The sequence below is a fragment of the Carcharhinus amblyrhynchos genome, chromosome 19 (assembly GCF_965287045.1).
Source record: "Carcharhinus amblyrhynchos chromosome 19, sCarAmb.v2.hapA, whole genome shotgun sequence".
Taxonomy (NCBI): Eukaryota; Metazoa; Chordata; class Chondrichthyes; order Carcharhiniformes; family Carcharhinidae; genus Carcharhinus; species Carcharhinus amblyrhynchos.
The window spans coordinates 47,778,493-47,800,413 of NC_137342.1; the positions used below are offsets into that span (position 1 = coordinate 47,778,493).

Consider the following 21,921-nt stretch of genomic DNA (forward strand, 5'->3'; position numbering starts at 1 on the left):
TGTCCTTTCTAACTGTATGACACAAACAGTAACACAGTCTCTGCTCTATTCTCAGAGACCTGTTTCAGCACTGAGATCTGATCTAAAAGTGTCGACAGAAAAATGTTCCATTTGGAAAGAACCTTGCTGTTTCCTCTTTACTCAAATTCTCAGTGTTCTGAACTGCCAAACAAAAAACACAGACTGACCCAACCCCACTGCAATTATCTTTCTATTTATGTTTTGCTTCTTGCTATTCATTCTCGTGCCAATCTCAGGTCACATGGGCATTTCTTGGAACTGAATGATGTCACAGCCAGGAAGTGAATTAACCCTCTTTCAGAATATTCTCCGGCTCACTTTTGTCAGAAAAGGACAAAAAAACCCAGAAAATATTCGCAGCATTTGATAATGCATCACATTATGTTTTCTCAACTTACTAACATCCATTCCAGACCAGAGTTAATAAATGGATAGACTTTGGACCTGCACACAGGCTTCTGATATATTCCCACCAATAGGGTAAGTCCACAGGCAGGAGCTTATTGTAATGTTTGGAGTGGCACAGTGGCACAGTAGTTAACACTGCTGTCCCACAGCACCAGGGACCCAGGCTCAATTCCTGGCTTGGGTCACTGTCTGTGTGGAATCTGCATGTACTCTCCATGGGTTTCCTCTCTCAGTCTGAAAGACATGCAGGTTAGGTGGATTGGCCATACGAAATTGCCCCTTTGTGACACGGTGGCACAGTAGTTAGCACTGCTGCCTCACCACGCCAGGGACCTGGGTTCAATTCCTGGCTTGGCTCACTGTCTGTGTGGAGTCTGCACATTCTCCCTGTGTCTGCGTGGGTTTCCTCTGGGTGCTCTGGTTTCCTCCTACAATCTGAAAGATGTGCTGGTTAGGTGCATTGGCCATGCTAAATTCTCCCTCAGTGTACCCTAACAGGCACCGGAGTGTGGTGACTGGGGGATTTTCACAGCGACTTCATTGCAATGTTAATGTAAGCTTACTTGTGATTCTAATAAATAAACAAACAAAAATTTTAAAACTTAAGTTTGATGGAGACCGTTTTGAATATCTCAATGTTGTTGTGGAAGCTTCATCAATCCTGTTCAATGCTAAGTACAAAACAAGATAATTAAAATACTTTCATATATGTTCAGAGGACTGTTCAGAGGAAAAAAGTGCCTGTCTTGGAATCAATCAATTTCCAACTCTTGTGTGGAAGCGAGGACCTATCTGTGGACCATAGAGGGAGGCTGGAGAACTTGCCAACCTGCCTCCCCATGAGGGGGCAGATTCTTTTTCCATTTGGCACCTCCATTTAGTGGTTCAGCTCCTGAATTAAACTTGTGACACATCAGGAGTGAATCGGCTTCCAATGCACTGGCAGGATGCATCACTGCACTGTGTTCATGAGTCATTACACTTTTTATATCAGCAAACCTCCCCAGAGCAATGTTCATCTAGCCAGTGATCACAGCAAAACTTAACTCTGTATTTTGTCGGAACAGCAGTTGTCTTTGAAGGAATTGATGTGTGGACACATGTAGATCAGGCATTTAGCCCATTGATCTAGCTGAACGGTGGAGCAAGCTGGAGGTGACAGGATAGGGATGGGGGCAGAAAGGCCTGCTTTCGCTCCTATTTCCAACATTCCTGTAAATTGCAGAGTTGTAGTAAATTAATAGAATCATAAAATCCTACAGTGCAGAAGGAGGCTGTTTGATTCATCAAGGCTGCACTGACCACAGTCCCACCCAGGCCCCATCCTCATGCATTTACCCTAGCGAGTTCCCCTGACACTAAGGAGTAATTTATCATGGCCAATCCCCCTAACCCACACTTCTTTGGACTGTGGGTGGAAGCCGGAGCACCCAGAGGAAACCCACACAGACACGGGGAGAATGTGCAAACTCCACAATGACAGTCACCCAAACTGGGAATCAGACCTGGGTCCCTGGCACTGTGAGCCAGCAGTGCTAACCGTGCCACTCCATTCATGTCTCCATGTTAAGACAGAGATGTGAAGAATATTTTTCTCTCAAAGTATTGAGTATCCTTTCCCCACAACAAATAGTGGAGGCTGGGTCATTGATGTCTGAGTTCACTAGATATTTGTTAGATAAAGAGTGCCAAGGATTATGAGGGGGTGGGGGAGAGAGGAAAATGGATTGAAGACTACAATCAGATAAGCCATGGTTCTATCAGATGGTGGAGCAGAAATGGCCTACCCCTGCTCCGAAGTCCAAGTTCAAATCTTCTGTTAGCCATGGCAGCTTGAATTCATGCCAGTTTCTTCCTCATTCTTCTTTGAAGCATTTGCCTCCCAAGTAAGTGTCTAGGCAGGACATTTATCTTGAAATAGCCCTGAAGATGGGGGGTGCTTAAGACTCACCTGAAATCAAGCCTTGGGTCTCAGCAGCGGGTTGGCAAACTGTGGTTGTCAATTTGTCCAGAGATAGCTCCCCCATTCCAAGAGGGAAAATTTGGGTGAATGGCAAATTGGAAACGGGGGGAAAAAGAAAGGGGCCTTTTAAAAACAAGCTTCAGTGCTAACTTTGAGGTTAGGCCGCAGGTAAACATGGTTCGGCTAATGACAAAGGGGCTCAGTGCAAGCTTTATTCAAGGCAGCCCATGCAGACTCAAAACAAGCCCCTTTGGATATACAAACAGGAGACCTGACCCACAGTTCAGTCATGGATGCTGAATCCTTTGGCTGAATATTATGGTCCCTTCACGGAGGGAGTGGATCTGGAAAATGCAGCAAGCCATTCAAAAGTCCATTGATTCCAGCGGGAGTGGAAAATCAGCTGGTGAAAAGTTCTAACCTTTTGGAAGGTTAGAGCCTCTACTAATATGATGGTCTCTGCCCATTCAACATGGATTATGTGAAAACATGCGCCAGACTGGACACCGAAACAGACATCTTACTGCCATAAAATTGGTGCATCATCAACAATATTCTCTCATTTAAATTCCTCTATTATTTATGCATCCAAGAACAAATAAAGCCCTGTGAGCTCTGGTACCTCTAAGGACAATGGCAGCAGATACATGAGGAACACTGCAACCTGCAACTTCTTCTCCACCACCTGACTTGGAAATTTATCGGCCGTTCCTTCACTGTCGCTGGGTCAAAATCCTGGAACTCCCTCCCTGACCACACTGTAGGTGTACCTACACCACATGGACTGCAGTGGTTCCAGAAGGTGGCTCACTGCCACCTTCCCAAGGGCAATAAGGGATAGGCAATAAAACTGGCACGGCCAGCAATGATCACATTCCATGAATGAATAATAAAAAAAAGTTATTTCACAGTGTATTCCCTTTTTCACACAACCCTCTCATGTGAAGCACTGCATTTAATTCTCACCAGTTTAGTTCCAACTCAGATAGAATTCCGTTGTTTTAAATCCCAATACAAGAGGAATGAGTGTACTAATTTGGGTGGCACAGTGGTTAGCACTGCTGCCTCACAGTGCCAGGGACACGAGTTCGATTCCTGGCTTGGGTCACTGTCTGTGTAGAGTTTGCACATTCTCCCCATGTCTGCGTGGGTTTCCTCTAGATGCTCTGGTTTCCTCCCAGAGCCTGAAAGGCGTGCTGGTTAGGTGCATTGGCTGTGCTAAATTCTCTCTTGGTGTACCCGAACAGGCATCGGAGTGTGGCGACTAAAGGATTTTCACAGTAACTTCATTGCAGTGTTAATGTAAATCTACTTGTGACAATAATAAGTAAACTTATAATGCTGTCCTACAGATTAGAAGATCTCAGATTCAATTGCAAATACCCAAAAAGAGGGACACAAACGTTGTCTCTATGGGAACATGCATTGAAATTCAAACCAGGCTCTGGGACCATTTTGCTTTTGTACATTTATTGACAGTGTGATACTAGAAGAATTTATTTATTTCATGGTTTCCTTTGCACCCAGTTTTGATGACGGAGGTGTAAACTTGGTTTTGTGGTGATTGTTTCCAGTTTGGGAGAGAGACCCTTACTGTCCAATGGGGAGGGTCAGAAATCCAACAGGTTTTTGTGATTTAGCCTCACTAACATTTTGCCAAGAAGCTGCTTCTGCTTTTTAAAGCAACTCACCGATTGGAGTGAGTGAGAAAGCCTTTACAGTGGAGGCCAGTTGGTTCATCTGACCGTCCCAGCACAGGCTTCATCAGGGTGGAGATGGTGGCAGCGTATCTACCTGATAACCCTCTCCCACCTGATTAAATGCCCCTCTCTCCACCAAACCTCCCATGCGAAGGGCACAGCCTCCACGCTGTGCTCTCAGGGTGCTGTCCTTGGGAAGGCTGCTGCCCCTCATTATACCCGAGAGGCCCATATCCCGATCTGAATTCACTTTGCTGGAACAGGCTGTCTTAATCCAATGGCAGATTCACAGAGCCTTATTTTCTCGAGTCCACCGTCAGGCAAGCTGCGCCTTGCTAAGTTTAAAGTTTATTCATTAGTGTCACAAGTAGACTTACATTGACATTGCAATAAAATTACTGTGAAAATCCCCTAGTTGTCGCACTCCAGTGCCTGCTCGGGTGCACTGAGGGAGAGTTTAGCGTGGCCAATGCACCTAACCAACACTGTGGGAAAAAAAATGGAGCACCAGGAGGGGACCCACATAGACATGGGGAGAACATGCAGACTCCACACAGACAGTGACCCAAGCTAGGAATCGAACCCGGATCCCTGGCACTGTGAGATAGCAGTGTTAACCATTGTGCCACCATGCTGCCTTAATTAGACATAGGAAGCAAAAACCAAGATCTCCCTATCCACAAATCTGAAAAACTGAAGGTGAACTTAATAAGTAGAACCCAAGCAGAGAATGTCTCCTATCTCCAGCAATGGGATACTTTTTTTTATTCATTCCAGGGATGTGAGCATCACTAACTGGGCCACCATTTATTGTCCATTCCTAATTGCCCCTGAACTTAGGAGCCTGTTAGGACATTTCAGAGTCAACCACATTGCTGAGAATCTGAAGTCACATGTCAGCCGGACAGGATAACAATGGCAGATTTCTTTTTCTTAAGGATGTTAGTTACTAAGATGGGATTTTAAATGTGTCATGGTCATTATTAGAATTTTAATTTCAGAGTTTTATCAAATTCAAATTTCATCATCTGCATTGGTGGGATTTGAACCTGGGTCCCCAGAGCCTTACGCTGGGGTCGCTGGTTATCAACCCAGTGGCATAAAATCATAGAATCCTACAGTGCAGAAAGAGGCCATTCGGCCCATTGAGTCTGTACCAACCACAATCCCAACCAGACCTGATCCTCATAACCCCATGCATTTACCCCAGCTAGTCCCCTGACACTAAAGGCCAATCCAACCTACCCACACATCTTTCGACTGTGGGAGGAAACCAGAGCACCCAGAGGAAACCAACGCAGACATGGGGAGTACGTGCAAACTCCGCACAGACAGTGACCCAAGCTGGGAATTGAACCTGGGTCCTGGCGCTGTGAGGCAGCAGTGCTAACCACCGTGCTGCCCCAATACCATTACTCCATTGCGTCCCCTGACACAGGAATCAACTGTGCCAGACTGGTAAATCACAGTTTACGAACAAACAATAATTTAGGTCAAGTAAGATGAATAACTCAGCCAGCTGCCATTGTTGTCTCGCATCACAAGCCTCTTTATATTGATGATATTGAGTTTAGTGCTCTGCAAGCTCAAGAACTCAGCTGCCTTCCGAGATGAGGAGGTGAAGATATTAGATTCTGCCAAGTGTGCAGAACAACATCTGGTCAGCTCAATTGCAGGGGTAGTACATTGAAAACCCTTTAAGCACAGATGTATCCCTCCCTGTGAGTGACAAGAAAACCAGCAGACACGCAAGCAAAAGACATAGTACAGATTTTGTCACTGAGACAGTGAGACTAGCTTTGCATTGCCAGAATGAGTGGTTGTCCCATTAATAATCTGGCTGTGCAGATGTAAGAAGTCTCACAACACCAGGTTAAAGTCCAACAGGTTTATTTCGTAGCAAACGCCGCTAGCTTTCGGAGCGCTGCCCCATCGTCAGGTGAGCGGGGAGTTCTGATCACAAACAGGGCATATAAAGACACACACTCAGTTTATAGAATGCTGATTCCAATGTGAGTCTTTACAACTAATCAAGTCTTAGAAGTGCAGACAATGTGAGTGGAGATAGCATTAAGCACAGGTTAAAGAGCTGTGTATTGACTCCAGACAGGACAGTAAGTGAGATGTTGCAAACCCAGGCAAGTCATGGGGGTTACAGATAGTGTGACATGAATCCAAGATCCCGATTGAGGCCATCCTCATGTGTGCGGAACTTGGCTATCAGTCTCTGTGTGTGTCGTGAAGGCCACCTTGGAGAACGCTTACCCCAAGATCAGAGGCCGAATGCCCGTGACCGCTGAAGTGTTCGCCAACAGGCCTTGCCTGGTGATTGTCTAGTGGTGTTCATTCATCCGTTGTTGTAGCGTCTGCATGATCTCCCCAATGTACCATGCTTCAGGACATCCTTTCCTGCAGAGTATCAGGTAGACAATGTTGGCTGAGTTACAACAGTATGTACTGTGTACCTGGTGGTTGGTGTTCTCACGTGAGATGATGGTATCCGTGTCAATGATCTGGCATGTCTTGCAGAGGTTGCTGTGGCAGGGTTGTGTGGTTTCGTGGCGATGTTCTCCTGAAGGCTGGGTAGTTTGCTACGGGCAATGGTCTGTTTGAGGTTTTGCGTTGTTTAAAGGCAAGAAGTGGGGGTGTGGGGATGACCTTGGCGAGATGTTCATCTTCATCAATGACATGTTGAAGACTCTGGAGAAGTTGTTGCAACTTCTCCGCTCTGGGGAAGTACTGGATGACAAAGGGTACTCTGTCCACCATGTCCCGTGTTTGTCTTCTGAGGAGTTTGGTGCGGTTTTTCACTATGGCGCGTCGGAACTGTCGATCGATGAGTCGAGCGCCATATCCTGTTCTCATCAGGGCATCTTTCAGCATCTGGAGGTGTTGCGATCCTCCTCATCGTTTGCTACCAAATAAACCTGTTGGACTTTAACCTGGTGTTGTGAGACTTCTTACTGTGTTTACCCCAGTCAAACGCTGGCATCTCCACGTGCAGATGTGTGCAGAATTATCAGAGTAAACAATTCATCAACTGGCATGACATTCACTTGCAGGAAGTTGTTCTTTGTACCAGTTGGGGCAGGGTGGGGATGGTGGTGGAAGTGGTTCCAGAAGTCCAGTTCTGCAACAGAATGACCCAAAATACACAAAAATGAAGATTTAGCTATGAATGTGTCACTCACTATCACAAGTTGGTCATTCTTGGCATTTTTTAAAATTGTGAGCGTCTCATTGCATCTCTACGACAGCACAGTGGCACAATGGTTAACACTGCTGCCTCACAAATCCAGGATCCAGGTTCGATTCCGGCCTTGGGTCACTGTCTGTGTGGAGTTTGCACATTCTCCCCGTGTCTGCGTGGGTTTCCTCCGGGTGTGCCGGCTTTCTCCCACAATCCAAAGATTAGGTGGATAGGCCATGCTACATTGCTCCTTAATGTTAGGGGGATTAGGGGAGTAAAAATGTGGGTAAAACAGGGATAGGATCTGGATGGGATTGTTGTTGGTGCAGGCTCGATGGGCTGAATGGCCTCCTTCTGCACCCTAGGAATTAGATCTCAACTCCTTTTGGGCACTTCAGTTCACTTAACTTCTGATGAGCTGGTGCTCATGCAAGGCTCTTTAGCACTTCAGTTTCAGTGTTGCTACTTATTTTCACACGTTGCTCCATGTTCAACCTCATCAAGGGTTTTGTTGAGCCCTTGATGCTATTAATTTCCTTTTTTATGTAGCTTTCTAGTTTGGTATCTGTCTCTCTTTGTGTTAAACTGTCTAGTTGTTTGCCAGCCTTAGCCTCGTCTTTCACATTTCCCTTACCCTCTCTCTTTCTCTTTTTCACTGTTTTTCTTGCTCCTCACTTCCAGAACGTTTTGAAAAACCATGTCCGGAACATTGCCGCCATTCACGTCCATGGGATTTTCCCACCCCGCTGCAGTGGACGGAGATTTGGCTGGCCGCCAAATTCTCCGACCTCACTGCAGCGTGGGGATGGTGTGAATCGCTGGTAAGACGTGTATCTTTGCAGAACCGTAGGATCCCAACAGTGCAGGAGGAGGCGGCCAATTAGTCCATCAAGTCTGCACTGATTCTCTGGAAGAGCATCCTACCTAGGTTCACTCCCCTCCCCCCAACCCTGCCCACCACCTCCCCCTGTCCCACCCCAAGGTGACACATCTCTCACCGTTCACCAGGAAAGGGGAAGGGTGTAACCATTAGATTGAAAGGATAGGAGTAGTAGGCCGTAAAGCCTCAGCGTCAAACGGAAGAGGTTACTCACTGCGCTGAAGAAAATATTTTCTTCCTTTCTTGCAATGTTACAAAATACTTTGGCTATTTTTATTTTAATATTTCAGCAAGAAAGCCTGAAAGCTTCCTTGGGTTTTAAGTAATTTTAGGCTTTTGGTTACCATGTCAACCCTGCTATGTTGGATATATAGTTCCCAGGACGACATTCAGTCTTCGAAGAAAGGAAGACAGTTGCGGTGTGGGAAGATAAATCACAGCCTGTGGTTCAGGACATAATAAACACAGCTTAAGAAAAACCTGTGATTAAGTATTGAATAAATCTGAACCAATAAATTGTGAAGCATTTAATCCGAGTGGTGTATATCCCACAGGTGTACTGTCTGTGCATTTACAATGGGATAATTAATATTGCACCATTGCGTTTTCTTGGTGTAGAAAATCCACAGATTTGTACGTCAGTACTCTAACCCCAATATTTGATGAAAAGTGTTGCCTCTCAAGCTACAGAACCAATTGCCTCTCTCTAATAGAGACGTCTACGATTCCTTGTGGACTATGGCTAATTATTTGATTTGATTTATTATTGTCACATGTATTAACATGCAGTGAAAAGTATTGTTTCTTCCATTCATAGAGAAGGAAATGAGAGAGTGCAGAACTTAGTGATACAGTCATAGTTAGGATGTAGAGAAAGATCAACTTAATGCGACGAAGGGCCATTCAAAAGTCTGACATCAACAGGAAAGAAGTTGTTTTTGACTCACTACCTACCGAGCTACCTACTCAAAGCACAGTTTAAGGTGATTGACAAAGATGGTGCAGTTAGCACTGCTGCCCCACAGCGCCAGGGACCTTGGGTCACTGTCTGGGTGGAGTCTGCATGTTCTCCCCATGTCTGCGTAGGTTTCCTCCCGGTGTTCCTGTTTCCTTCCACGGTCCAAAAGACTTACTGGTTCGGTGCATTGGCCGTGCTAAATTCTCCCTCAGTGTACCCAAACAGGCACCACAGTGTGGCAACGAGGAGATTTCCAGTAACTGAATTGCAGTTTTAATGCAAGTCTACTTATGACACTAGTAAATAAATAAACTTGATCTGAAAAGGGCCAGAGTCAGCGTGAGAAAATTGTCTTTGGTCAGTGTGACAATTCAGTTGTCACTTTCGAAAGAGAACTTGATAAATACGTGAATGAGAGAAAAGTACTGGGGTATGAGGACAGAACAAGGATGGCACTAACTGGATTATTCCTTATTAAAGCAACCCACTTTGAGTTGAAGGGCTGAACAGCCCCCTTCCACATTGAAATGTTCCATGGGGGGTGTTTCTCTGGTCTCCTGGCAGCTTGTAGCGGGTGGGGAAGAGGGAGTTGAGGGCGGGGAGGAGATTTGAGGGCACACTATTTGTCAGTGGCAGGATCTTCCAGTTCTGCTGCCATCAGTGAGATTTCCCATTGATTGCACCCCACACCGCTGGGAAACCCAAGGGTACGCTGTCAGTCAAACCAGAATGTCCCGTCAAGTGAACAGCCGGAGAATTCCAGCTCATATTTTTTCACTGGAATAATAGTGGGAAGCTTTCCAACTTTTACAGATGCATTATAGAAAGCATTTTCTGGTTGTATCACAGCTTGGTATGGCTCCTGCTCTGCCCAAGACCGCAAGAAATTATAAAATGTCGTGAATGTAGCCCTATCCGTCACGCAAACCAGCCTCCCATCCATTGACACTGTCTACACTTCCTGCTGTCTCGGAAAAGCAGCCAGCATAATTAAGGACCCCACGTTGTCTTTTCCACCTTCTTCCTTCGGGAAAATGATACAAAAGTCTGACATCCCGTATTAATCGACTCAAGAACAGCTTCTTCCCTGCTGCTGTCGGACCTTTGAATGGACTTACCTTGCATTAAGTTGATCTTTCTCTACACCCTAGCTATGACTGTAGTACAACATTCTTCACTCTCTCCTTTCCTTTTTTATTAACAACATGCTTTGTCTGCAGAGCACGCAAGAAACAATACTTTTCACTGTATACGAATACATGTTACAATAATAAATCAAATCAAACCAATTTTCTGTGGGAAATTGCATGGTTTTGATCCATTAAGTTTCAATGATCGTCTAATGGCCACATCAAGGCAATGTGATTCTGGACTTCCTGAATTGCTCAGTGAGGTGTGTGTCCAGGGGGACCGTGAGCACAAATGGAATTTTTGCATCTGAAACCCTCACTGCTTTAGTTTGGAGAGTCTTAGGGATGGAAAGTGGTTTCCCAACGTATCAGAGGGAAAGAGCTTCTTTTTAAAATTGAAATTGAAAAAGATATGTGTGTCTTTTTTATTTATGGGACATGGGTGTTGCTAGATAGCCCGGCATTTATTGCCCATCCCTAACTGCCTGGGATTACAGTTTTAATGTAAGCCCATCTATGACACTAGTAAATAGAAAGATCTAAACTTAAAAGGAACAGAGACAACATGAGAAAATTTTCTCTGAATTGGGTGGCAATTCAATAGTAGCTTTTGAAGGAGAACTGGATAAATACATGAGAGTCAACCACATTGCTGTGGCTCTGGAGTCACATGTAGACCAGATCAGGTAGGGACAGTAGTTATGGGGAGAGGACGGGAATGTGGAACTGAGCCACGACAGATCAGCCATGATCTTATTGAATGGCGGGGCAGGCTCGAAGGGCTAGTTGGCCTACTCCTGCTCCTATTTCTTATGTTCTTATGTTCTTATTTCCTTCCCTGAAGGGCATTAGTGAACCAGATGGGTTTTTCTGAGAATTGACAATGGTTTCATAGTCATCAGTAGATTCTTAATTCCAGATTTTTTATTTTACTGAATTCAAATTCCACCATCTGCCATGATGGGATTCGAACCGGGTCCTCCGGATTAATACTCTAGCCATAATACCACATTGCCTCCCCAGTATATTTTTGCACATTTTAAAGCGCTGTTTTGTTGATATTGTTTTACAATGTATACGAGTGGCCACTTGGTTCCAAGACTTTAACTCATTGGTTTCTATCATTGAGGCTGGAAGAATGTTGTTTCGGACAGCCCGATGGGGTGTGTGATTTCTGCAGTGACGTGCAATGATTAACGTTCAGCTTTCCCCCCTCAGCAGAAAACAAAGGGACTGCCGAAGGTGAAACAGAAGGCCTGTTTGCACTACACCAGCGAAGAGGAGCCATCAAGCAGGCCAAAGTCCACAATGTCAAGTGCCATGAGTTTATCGCCACATTCTTCCCTCAGCCTACATTTTGTTCTGTCTGCCACGAATTTGTTTGGTACTTTAATTTAATCTTCTTTTTTGATTTATCTTCACCTGTTTGAAAAGTAAGATTTCTGGTAGGGTTGTGGCTGGGATTCTTTGCCATTCACGCCCTGTCAGTGAGAATTTGGCACTCAGCCAAAACTCCATTCACTGCAGCGGGACTGGAGAATCCCAGCTGCAGGGGAGGTGAGAGAATTGGGCCCTGTGTCGATGCTTCAGCCAGAGCTCTCTGCTCCAGCTGCAGCGAACAGAGTTTTGGCTGAGCGCCAAATTCTTCATCTTCGCTGGCAGCAGTGGTTGCGTCCAACATCAGAGAATCTCGGCCTTTACCGCTTATTCAACGTTCCACAGCAATTTCATTTCAAATTTGCAGCAGATTTGGATGCTGGTTTCATCCAGTATTCCCTTGTTAATATCGTTGTTAGTCTGCCACATGGGAGACCGGGGTTTAATTCTGTGACAGGGAGCTGCGAGATTGAGGGGTGGTTAGCACTGCAGCCTCACAGCGACAGGGTACCTAACCAGCACGTCTTTCAGACTGTGGGAGGAAATTGGAGCACCCGGAGGAAACCCACGCAGACACGGAGAGAATGTGCAAACTCCACACAGACTGTGACCTAAGCCCGGAATTGAACCCAGGTTTCTGGCGCTGTGAGGCAGCAGTGCTAACCGTTGTGCCACCATGTTGCCCATGTTGGGGGGCTGGATGCACCCTAGTGAATTTGTTAGGACCAGGAAACTGAAAATTGGTGCAATAATTTAGGGACTCGGGTCTGAGTAATTTGGAGTGGCATGGTGGCACAGTGGTTAGCGCTGCTACCTCACAGCGCCAGGGACCCGGGTTCAATTCTGGCCTCAGGTCACTGTCGGCGTGGAGTCTGCATGCCCTCCCCGTGTCCGTGTGGGTTTCCTCTGAGTGCTCCGTTTCCTCCCATAATCCAAAGATGTGCAGGTTAGGTTGATTGGCCATGCTAAATTGACCCTAGTGTCAGTGGGACAAGCAGGGTAAATGTTGGGGTTACGGGAATAGGGCCTAGGTGGGATTGTGATCGGTACAGTCTCGATGGGCAGAATGGCCTCCTTCTGTCAGGATTCTATGATCAAGAGAAAAAATACTGATGACTGAATTCTGCTCGCTTTTGTCATTTCAGGGGATTGAATAAGCAAGGTTACCAATGCCGACGTAAGTGATTTTTCATTTCTAAACATTTCAAACGAGAGTTTTGACATTGCTTGCAATCTTGGAACACATTGGGACCTTCTTCTATTTCCCTTTCAGAGTGCAACGCTGCTATTCATAAGAAATGCATCGATAAAATAATAGCCAAGTGTACGGGTTCAGCGGTGAACAGCCGGGAGACCATTGTACGTATCCTCAACATAAAGAGTCAATGTGCGCTTGTTGTACGTTAGAACTGTGAGACACAATGGCAGAGAGAATTTCTTTGGTAGCTGGGTTTAAATCACCGGGGTTATCTCCAGAAGAACATGAACACCTTCAACAGTAGCCGGAATTCTCCCAAAAAAATTATAAAGTGTTGAATTTTTGGGAAAACTGGAGTAACTCACTGGTGTTTTCAGTGGGAATTCAGACCAGAATCTCTCACGCTCTGTGCAATGCAGACGCCACCAGTGTGATTTTATTAGATTTTAGGGGGTGAGACCTATTCCCACCCGGAAGGCTGGAACCTGCAAGCATAAGCAATGGCCCTGAACTCTCAGTCTCCCATTTGCAGGCCAGTTTGATCGCTGGCCAACCCAGGACTGCCACAGTGCTGCCCCCCAAGCTCCCAACAACCCGTTTGCAGCCTGATCAGAGAAATCCCTTGTCCAACAACCCCCTCCCACCCAGTCCCAACCCACTCTAATCTCCAGCCCCACAACCCCCTCACAATGTAGATACCTCCGCAGGCATAGCCCCCGCCCCCGGCAGTCCAGATCCCCTCCCCTGCAGTCTTGACACACCCTCCACCCCCCCCCACTAGGCCGATCCTCCTCCCTTGGCTGACCCACTCCCCAATCCATCCCGAACATTGGCTTCCCTCCTGCCCCCATCGATCCCAATGGCAAAGTGATAGCTGACCCCCCCCACCCCCATCCATTGACCCCAGCAGGCCCTGCCTCCCAGGCTGTGCCCCCTTAGGCCCTTCCCCCTTGGCACTGACCCATGCCCGATGGGCAGTGCCAAGATGCCCCCTCGGCATGGGGCAGTTGCCTCTTGGGCAGTGCCAGGGTGTCCATGCCCAGGCGGAAAACCATTGCCTGACCCCTTGGGGGGGGGCCTCGATTGCTCCCCCTCCATTCCAGTGGCATCAGGCACCTAGTTCCCCATGAGTGAGGAGCTAGTGTGATCCCCTCTAGAGTGAAACACTCTGAGAGATGCATCCCGGGTTCAAAATACTATTTAAATGCTAGCCCTGCCTCCCAGTGATTTTCCTGGCCCACTGCACTAAAAATTAAGCGCAGCGGGATGGGAGAATAGAGGCCAGTTATAGGCTGAGGGGCTTTATATTCTAGGGCCCCTCAGCATCAATAATGTTTGCTCTATAAAATGTCCATCTTAAACAACTGTCTAATTACACAACCGATCCTGCAATGATTTCTAAATGATTCATGTGTTTACCAAGTTACACAGCTAAAGTCTGTCCCCACATTTCACAACCCGTTCTGCTCATTTAACCCTTGCCCAGTAGATGGGTGTCTAGGTTAAACTCTCTGCATTGTTTACGCAGTGTTCATTAGAACTGCCAGCGTAAAACCGTTAACTTTGGGAGGCCGAGCTGACTCAAATAAAAAAAGGTGAATTCCGCAGATCGAAAAGCAACTAAACTTTTCCTTCTCAAATGTCAGCAGCGTTTCTTTCACATTTTCCGTCAACACAATGTAGTTTCCCCTCACGAGATATTGCCAGCCAATTGTAGATTGTGTCTGTCAGAGTTTCAGAAAGGGAGCACGGCAGCCGACACTGACTCAGTGGTAGAACATTCTGGGCGGGATTTTCCAGCCGTGCCGCTTGCCCCAAAAAATCGGAAAATCCTGCCCAAGGCCAACAGACATTTGTGTGGCCTGTGACAGGCAGGATGGGAAAACTCCCCCCTACATCTGTTTGTTGCCACTTTCGCCTGTAAAAATCAGTTAGCATCTGTCTACTGTCCCATATTTTGCAGATATATTTTCATGAAATTCACTATTCTCTTTCAAGGGTACATTAAAGCTGAGGTGGATTGGCCATGCTAAATTGCCCCTCAGTGTCCAAAATGTGGAGATGAGGTGGATTAGCCATGTAAGTGTGCAGAGTTGCGGTGATAGGGTGGGGTGGTGGACCAGGTTGGGATGCTGTTTGAGAGATTTGCTTAGACTCGATGGGCGGATTGGCCTCCTTTTATCTACACTGTAGGATTCTATGGATTCTATGGAATTAAACTTTCCACTAACCATCTACATTCTCTTTTGTTCCCTAGTTTCACAAGGAACGGTTTAAAATAGATATGCCCCATAGGTTTAAAGTTTACAACTACAAGAGCCCGACATTCTGTGAGCACTGTGGGACCCTGCTATGGGGCCTGGCAAGACAAGGTTTAAAATGTGAAGGTACGTACGGCGTTGGCAGAAGCAATGGTGAAACCATCCATGGCCCAAATCATTTCAAAACCTACTACTTCCTGAGAGACCTCTTGCGGTCACTTTTCAAAGACCTTATGACCATGCACATCCCGTATCCATGGGCTCAGTGTACGTGGCACATGCACAGCCTTTTTTTGTTAATCCTACAGCGTAGGAGCAGGCCATTCGACCCATTGATTCTGCACTGACCACAGTCCCACCCAGGTTCTACCCTCATAACCTCATGAGTTTATCCTAGCCAGTCCTCTTGACACTAAGGGGCAATTTAGCATGGCCAATCTACCTAACCCGCACATCTTTGGACTGTGGGAGGAAACTGGAGCACTCGGAGGAAACCCATGCAGACATGGGGAGAATGTGCAGACTCCACACAGACAGTGATCCAAACCAGGAATTGAACCCGGGTCCCTGGTGCTGTGAGACAGCAGTGACAACCACTGTGCTACCGTGCCACCCCCTTTGGAACAGTTCTGGAACAGCATTCTACAACCGCAATTCAAATATCAAAATACCTGCTGAGATTTTCCAGCATTTTCTGTTTTTGTTTCAGATTCCAGCATCTACCGTATTTTGCCTTTAAAATTAGACTTCAGCCTGTTTTGAGCAAAAATGTTGGTTGCCCACTCAAAGGCCTGTTTGAATATTGTGTTTACTGGGGGGTTTTTTCGCAGTTTTATGCTGCCTGGTTTTTCAATGGGAGCAGAGTGATTACAATCACCCCCTGGGGTCTCTGATTTTTCTCCAATGCATCTTGTAATGCCTGGAGCAAGCTATAGATCATTGAAATGCACTTGAAAGAAGCCTATGCCAATCAGATTGCCAAACCATTATCTGAAAATTTCTTGTCCCCTCAAATTGCTGACTGGATGAATTTTGACAGGTCTGCCCAGGGCAAAGATGACTCTCGTAAAATAAATTCTGCCTCATCTGAGGTAACTTTCATGGACTCCCTACCGTGCAGACTCAACCCATTGAGTCAACACCACCCAGGCACTATTCCCATAACCTCACATATTTATCCTGCCAATCCCCCTGACACTAAGGGGCAATATAGCATGGCCAATCACCGTATTTTTGGATGCGGGAGGAAGCCCACACAGACAAGATGCAAAAGTCACCCAGATAGTGACCCGTGGCCAGATTTGAACCCTCATCCCTGATGCTGTGAGGCAGCAGTGCTAACCACTGTGCCAACGTGCCACTCCGCTTTGCATTGATGCAACAATCGATGTGTTTCTAAGTCCCATGCTCGGCAGCAAAGTCTGTTTACAGAAATCGGTGGAATATATATGTCGAGTGTATATGTTCAGCGACTAGTGCAGTAGTGTGAAAAGTTAATAGCCTGTGTTTGCTTGCCTCTCTGCCAGAATGCGCTATGAATGTTCATCACAAGTGTCAGAACAAAGTAGCAAACCTGTGTGGCGTTAATCAGAAAATGATGGCTGAAGCCTTGGCGCAAATTGAGAGTGAACAACAGGTATGGAACTCAGTGGCGTTTGTTCAGTTACCGTTTTGAGTCAGCATTGCAAAGCCTTTTGTGTTGCAGAAAACGATGTGAAGTAAATGTTAAAATAACTCCCACCTGGGTAACACGATTAGTCCCATTGCTTGTTGTTCCATTAAGCGAATGGTCACACTTAAGAACAAAACATTAATTCCGTCCAAGTGGTGGAGGCTGCCTCGCTAAATATTTTTAAGAAGCGGGTTGATGGGTTTTTGATAAGAGAGGGGATTAAGGGTTATGGGGAGAGGGCGGGAAAGTGGAACTGAGCCACGACAGATCAGCCATGATCTTATTGAATGGCGGGGCAGGCTCGAAGGGCTAGATGGCCTACTCCTGCTCCTATTTCTTATGTTCTTATGTTCTTAAAAAACAGAGATGGTGTAAGTAACTTAGTGAGGAAATAACGTGTTCATTTCAGATGAATTCCATATCTGTTTTTATTCTAGTTTGAAAAGCTGATCTTGGTAGCCCAAAATGCTTGTGCAGGCTGAAGCTTGCGTCTAAACATGATTCTTTCACACATGCTATTTTTTGTTAACATTTTATGTGCATTTTAGAACTATTTTCGTCAAAACATTCACCGAGTTTTCAAGGCCTCTTATCCATCAAATTACAGATAGCAGTGGGAGAGATTATAAAACATTTGGGGCGGAATTCTCCAGCCACGCTGGTCCAAAAGCCGGAAATTCCCGTCCAACTGTCACAGTGTCCACAACCCGCCCACTAAAATTCCAGTGGCGGGCGGGGTGGGAGAATTCCAGCCTTGGTATTTCTACAACATCTCCTACATTCTCGGGATGTTTCAAAGCATGTTATCCCCAGGGGAATACTCTTGAGATGTAGCCACTGTTGTAATGTCGGAAATGCTCTGGTCAATTTGTGCACAGCAAGATTCCAAAAACAGCAACGTGTTAATGACCAGGTCATCTGTTCTTGTGAAGATGATTAGGGGATGAATATTGATCGGGACACCGGATAAATCTCCTCCACATTTCTTCGCAGTAGCACCAGGGAATCTTCCGCATCAGCCTGAGATGGCAGATAAAGTCTCATCCGAAAGTTATCACCAATGTTAGTACTGTACTCCCTCCACATTGCACAGGAGCGTCAGTTGAGATCATTGTGCTCAAGTCTCTGATGTTGGGAGGTGGGGGGAGGTTTAAAATACACTTGCATTAAGAATGTGCTGTCTGCCTGTGAATCTTGTCAACTGGTCTTGGGGCAGAATTTCTACCCCAACATGGGGGGGTGAAGGTGGGCACAAGAATTTACACTGTCCACAGACGTGCTGGCACCATCTTGCCTCTGTTACCTTTTTTTTTCTTAGAAGATATAACAGAGGTGGAAGGACAACCCATGGATAAGAGGCCAATTAAGTCCAACCACGGAGGTTGGATAGAGTTTTCCAGTCAGTGCCAGGAATGGCCAGTTGGCCTGGAAGTGGTCTCCCAGCAGCAGGCATAGTGGGCCAGAACCCCAGGCAGGCTTTGAGGTTCCCAGACCACCCTGAGTCTCCCTACAATCCTGCCCAGCTGCTCAAGATAGAAGTACCTTAATTCTCTTACCAGAAATGGCAGTAGATCCATCCATGCTCCTTCTGGTCCTCCAACATTGCCTGCCCACTCTCCTTAATTTGACAGTACGTATGCCTACTAGTTACTAAATGACCAAATCTGGTGAAATTGCTGCTGACTGTACATTCCCCACGCAGTGCAGGGTCGGGACCCCAATTTGACCTTGAAGGAGGGTTCCCCACCCAAGACATCAAAATCCTGCCCTTTATCTTGAACAAAACATTGGATTGAATCCCTGGCATGGGTTGGAATCAACCTACACTGAATGCACTGTTACCAGGGAGTGAGTACAACAAAAAGGCTTTGATAACAATTTAATGATCACGGAAAGCTTGTGTGTTTAATTATTGTGTGCAACCTGAGGTGAGTGCTGTAATCACTGTGGAACACCAGTTATTATTGAGAGTATACTTTGTAATTCACAGAGTAGTGTTGTTGTGTGAGAACTTGAAGCCAGTCTGCTTCATGTCATTGATACCAGGTCATTATTGTTATTGTGCTCTCATTGCTGGAAGCCTATTAGGTAATAATTGATAGTTGATTTTGTTCCAAGTATTTATTATAATTATAGTCACCAAAAAAATGCAGTTGCAAACATCACAATTTTTGAACGTCAAAATTCAAGTTGGTTTTTCAAAAGCCTGTGGGCAGATTTTCATTTTTCTTATTATCGTAACATAAATCTACCTGAAAACCCGACATTTTTCAGGCTAACCAGAGAAATTATGAACCATTTTTTGCTGACAAGTTGACTTGCGAGAGCAGTTCTGGGCACCCCACATTCGGAAGGACATATTGGCCCAAGATGGAGCACAGCCTAACTTTACATGGTGTGTGATCTTCCTGGCCATTCACGCCACGTTCCCGCTGCAGCGAGAATTTGGCACTCAGCCAAATCTCCATTCATTGCAGCGGGATGGGAAAATCCCACTGGCAGGAATGGTGGTAACATTCCAGCCACGGACTCCAGGGGTTTAAGCAACAAGAGGATGTTAAAAACTCTCAGGGTGTACTCCCCACTGTTTGAAAGGTTTGGGGGCGATTGATCAAAGATTTCAAGATCGTGATCTATTGGGCCAGTGGACTGACAAATGGCAGATGAAGTTTAATTTAGATAAATGCAAGGTGATGCATTTTGGTAGATCAAACCAGGGCAGGACTTACTCAGTTAATAGTAGGGCCTTGGGGCTACTACTATTTATTATAGTTATAGATCTCTATAAGATCACCCCTCAGTCTCCTACACTCCAAGGAAAAGAATCCCAGGGGTGGCACAAAGAGGTCTCAGGGTACAGGTTCATAACTCCTTGAAAGTGGAGTCACAGGTGAACAGAATGGTGAAGGCGGCATTCGGCTTGCTTGGTTTAATTAGTCAAAACATTAAATATAGCATTGGGATGTCTTGTTGACGTTGTACAAGACATTGGTAAGGTCATACTTGGAATACTGTGTATGGTTCTGGTCACCCTATTATAGAAAAGATATTATTAAACTAGAAAGAGTGCAAAAAAGATTTGCTAGGATGCTACTGAGACTTCATGGTTTGAGTTATAAGGAGAGGCTGGGTATCATAGAATCCCTACAGTACAGAAGGAGGCCATTTGGCCCATCAAGTCTGTACCAGCCACAATCCCATCTACGCCCTATTCCCATAATCACACACATTTACCCTGCTAATCTCCCTGACAGTAGGGTCAATTTAACATGGCCAATCAACCTAACCTGCATATCTTTGGTCTGTGGGAGGAAACCAGAGCACCTGGAGAAAACCCGCACAGACATGGGGGAAATATGCAAACTCCACACAGACAGTGACCCGGGGCCGGAATTGAACCTGGGACCCCAGTGCTGTGAGGCAGCAATGCTAACCACTGTGCCACGCCTGGGATTCTTTTCCTTGGAGTGTAGGAGACTGAGGGGTGATCTTATAACGGTGTATAAAATAATGAGGGGCATAGATCAGTTAGATAGTCAACATCATTTCCCAAAGGGAGGGGAATAGGTTAAAGGTGAGAGGGGAGAGATACAAAAGGGTCCAGAGGGGCAGATTTTTCACACAGAGGGCAGAAAGTGTCTGGAACAAGCTGCCAGAGGTAGTGGTAGATAGAGATGGGCACAATTTTGTGTTTTAAAAAGCTTTTAGACAGTTACATGGGTAAGATGGGTATGGAGGGATATGGGCCAAATGTGGGCCATTGGGACTAGCTTAAAAACAGAAAATGGTATGGACAAGCTGGGTCCATGCTGTAAACCTCTATGAGTCTATGACTCTATTATGGAGAACAGATAAGATAAAGAGAGAGAAATTATTTCCATTGTTGGGGAGCCTGAAACTAGAAGGCAGAGACAAAGAATTAGAGTCAGACCATTCAGGAATGAAGTAGGAATGTCTACTTACAAATTATAGTAGAAGTTAGGAACTTTCATCCACAAGTGGCAATATATGCTAGATCAATTGCTAATTTTAACTAGATTTGTGGGGCTTTTTATTCATATGGGATGTGGACGTTGCTGGCTAGGCCCATCCCTTATATTTGCCAAAGGATATGGGACAAATAGAGGATATGGAGTTTGTTTGCAGATCAGCCATGGTCCCATTGACTGGCAGTACAGGCTAAAGGGCTAAATGGCCTTTTCCTACTCAAGTCTTTCATCTGAAATCCATTACAATGCTGAAGAGATTCCACATTACAGAGGAATCTGTACAGAGTTTCTACTTGTGAGATGGGAGTGCACAAACTGCCTCTAGGGGTGTGGGTACTAAGGTTAGTTGGTGCACAATGCCAAGGGTCAAGAATGTCAAGGTTGCTACTGAAGCTTGACTATTTAAAACTGCATCCACGAGGTAAAGTGTGGAAGAGCTGTCTCGGAGCTTGAGCCTTTGAGGATATGTTTACCCTTTCAGGTCTCATCAGGTCTCACTGGCTGGTTAATCATCAGAAAGACTATTGCGAATGATAGACTTCTCACGCTCTGAGATCAAGTTACTGAGCCTGAGGCAGAGAGTTGCTTTGTTTCCAATCTCTCAATTGCCAACCATAACATCTTGAATTGGACCTCAAAAGAGACTTTGTTGTCTCCTCCCCTCTCAAGAAGAAAAAAGACCAAAAAACGTAAATCAATGTTAGATGATTTTATCTTGTTTTGGCAAGTGATACACTTTGGTTGAGGTTACGTGAGCACTCATGAGTGTGCTAGCAGATTGGCGGATTGGAAATGGTCCAGATTCAGGGTAGTTTTTTCCTCTGCTGCTGGTTCTGAAACATCCTGTTTTTTGTGTCCCTTTGATCCAGGCACGGAATTTACGTGACCACGAGCAAGTAGGTCGAGAAGGACCTGTTGAAATTAACCAGTGTGTTCTCAAAAAACCAACCGAAGTAGAACAGGCAGCTGCCTCTGCGAAGAAAGGTACGATAGCACATTTAGACTTTTCATGTTGTGCTTTCCTGGTTTAGAACCTATGACATTTTTGAAAGGTACGAACTGTCTTGTTCTCTCCAGCCCAAACTTAGGGACATAGGAACATACAAATTAGGAGCAGCAGTCAGCAAATTCAGCCCTTCGAGCCTGCCCTGCCATTCAATCAGACCATGGATGA

General features: G+C 45.7%; 1 protein-coding gene across 4 annotated transcripts in view; it reads left to right on the forward strand.

Annotated features, from left to right (window-relative positions):
- Positions 1–21,921, forward strand: part of prkcq (protein kinase C, theta) — a 158,446-nt gene that overhangs the window by 87,815 nt on the left and 48,710 nt on the right. For 3 of the 4 annotated variants that reach the window (XM_080207719.1, XM_080207720.1, XM_080207716.1), the window contains 6 exons: positions 11,469–11,634; positions 12,773–12,804; positions 12,901–12,986; positions 15,083–15,212; positions 16,613–16,722; positions 21,617–21,731. In XM_080207719.1, the coding sequence (XP_080063845.1) occupies positions 11,469–11,634; positions 12,773–12,804; positions 12,901–12,986; positions 15,083–15,212; positions 16,613–16,722; positions 21,617–21,731 (639 nt within the window). The remainder of the gene's footprint in view (positions 1–11,468; positions 11,635–12,772; positions 12,805–12,900; positions 12,987–15,082; positions 15,213–16,612; positions 16,723–21,616; positions 21,732–21,921) is intronic. The other variant, XM_080207717.1, reaches the window with a different exon arrangement.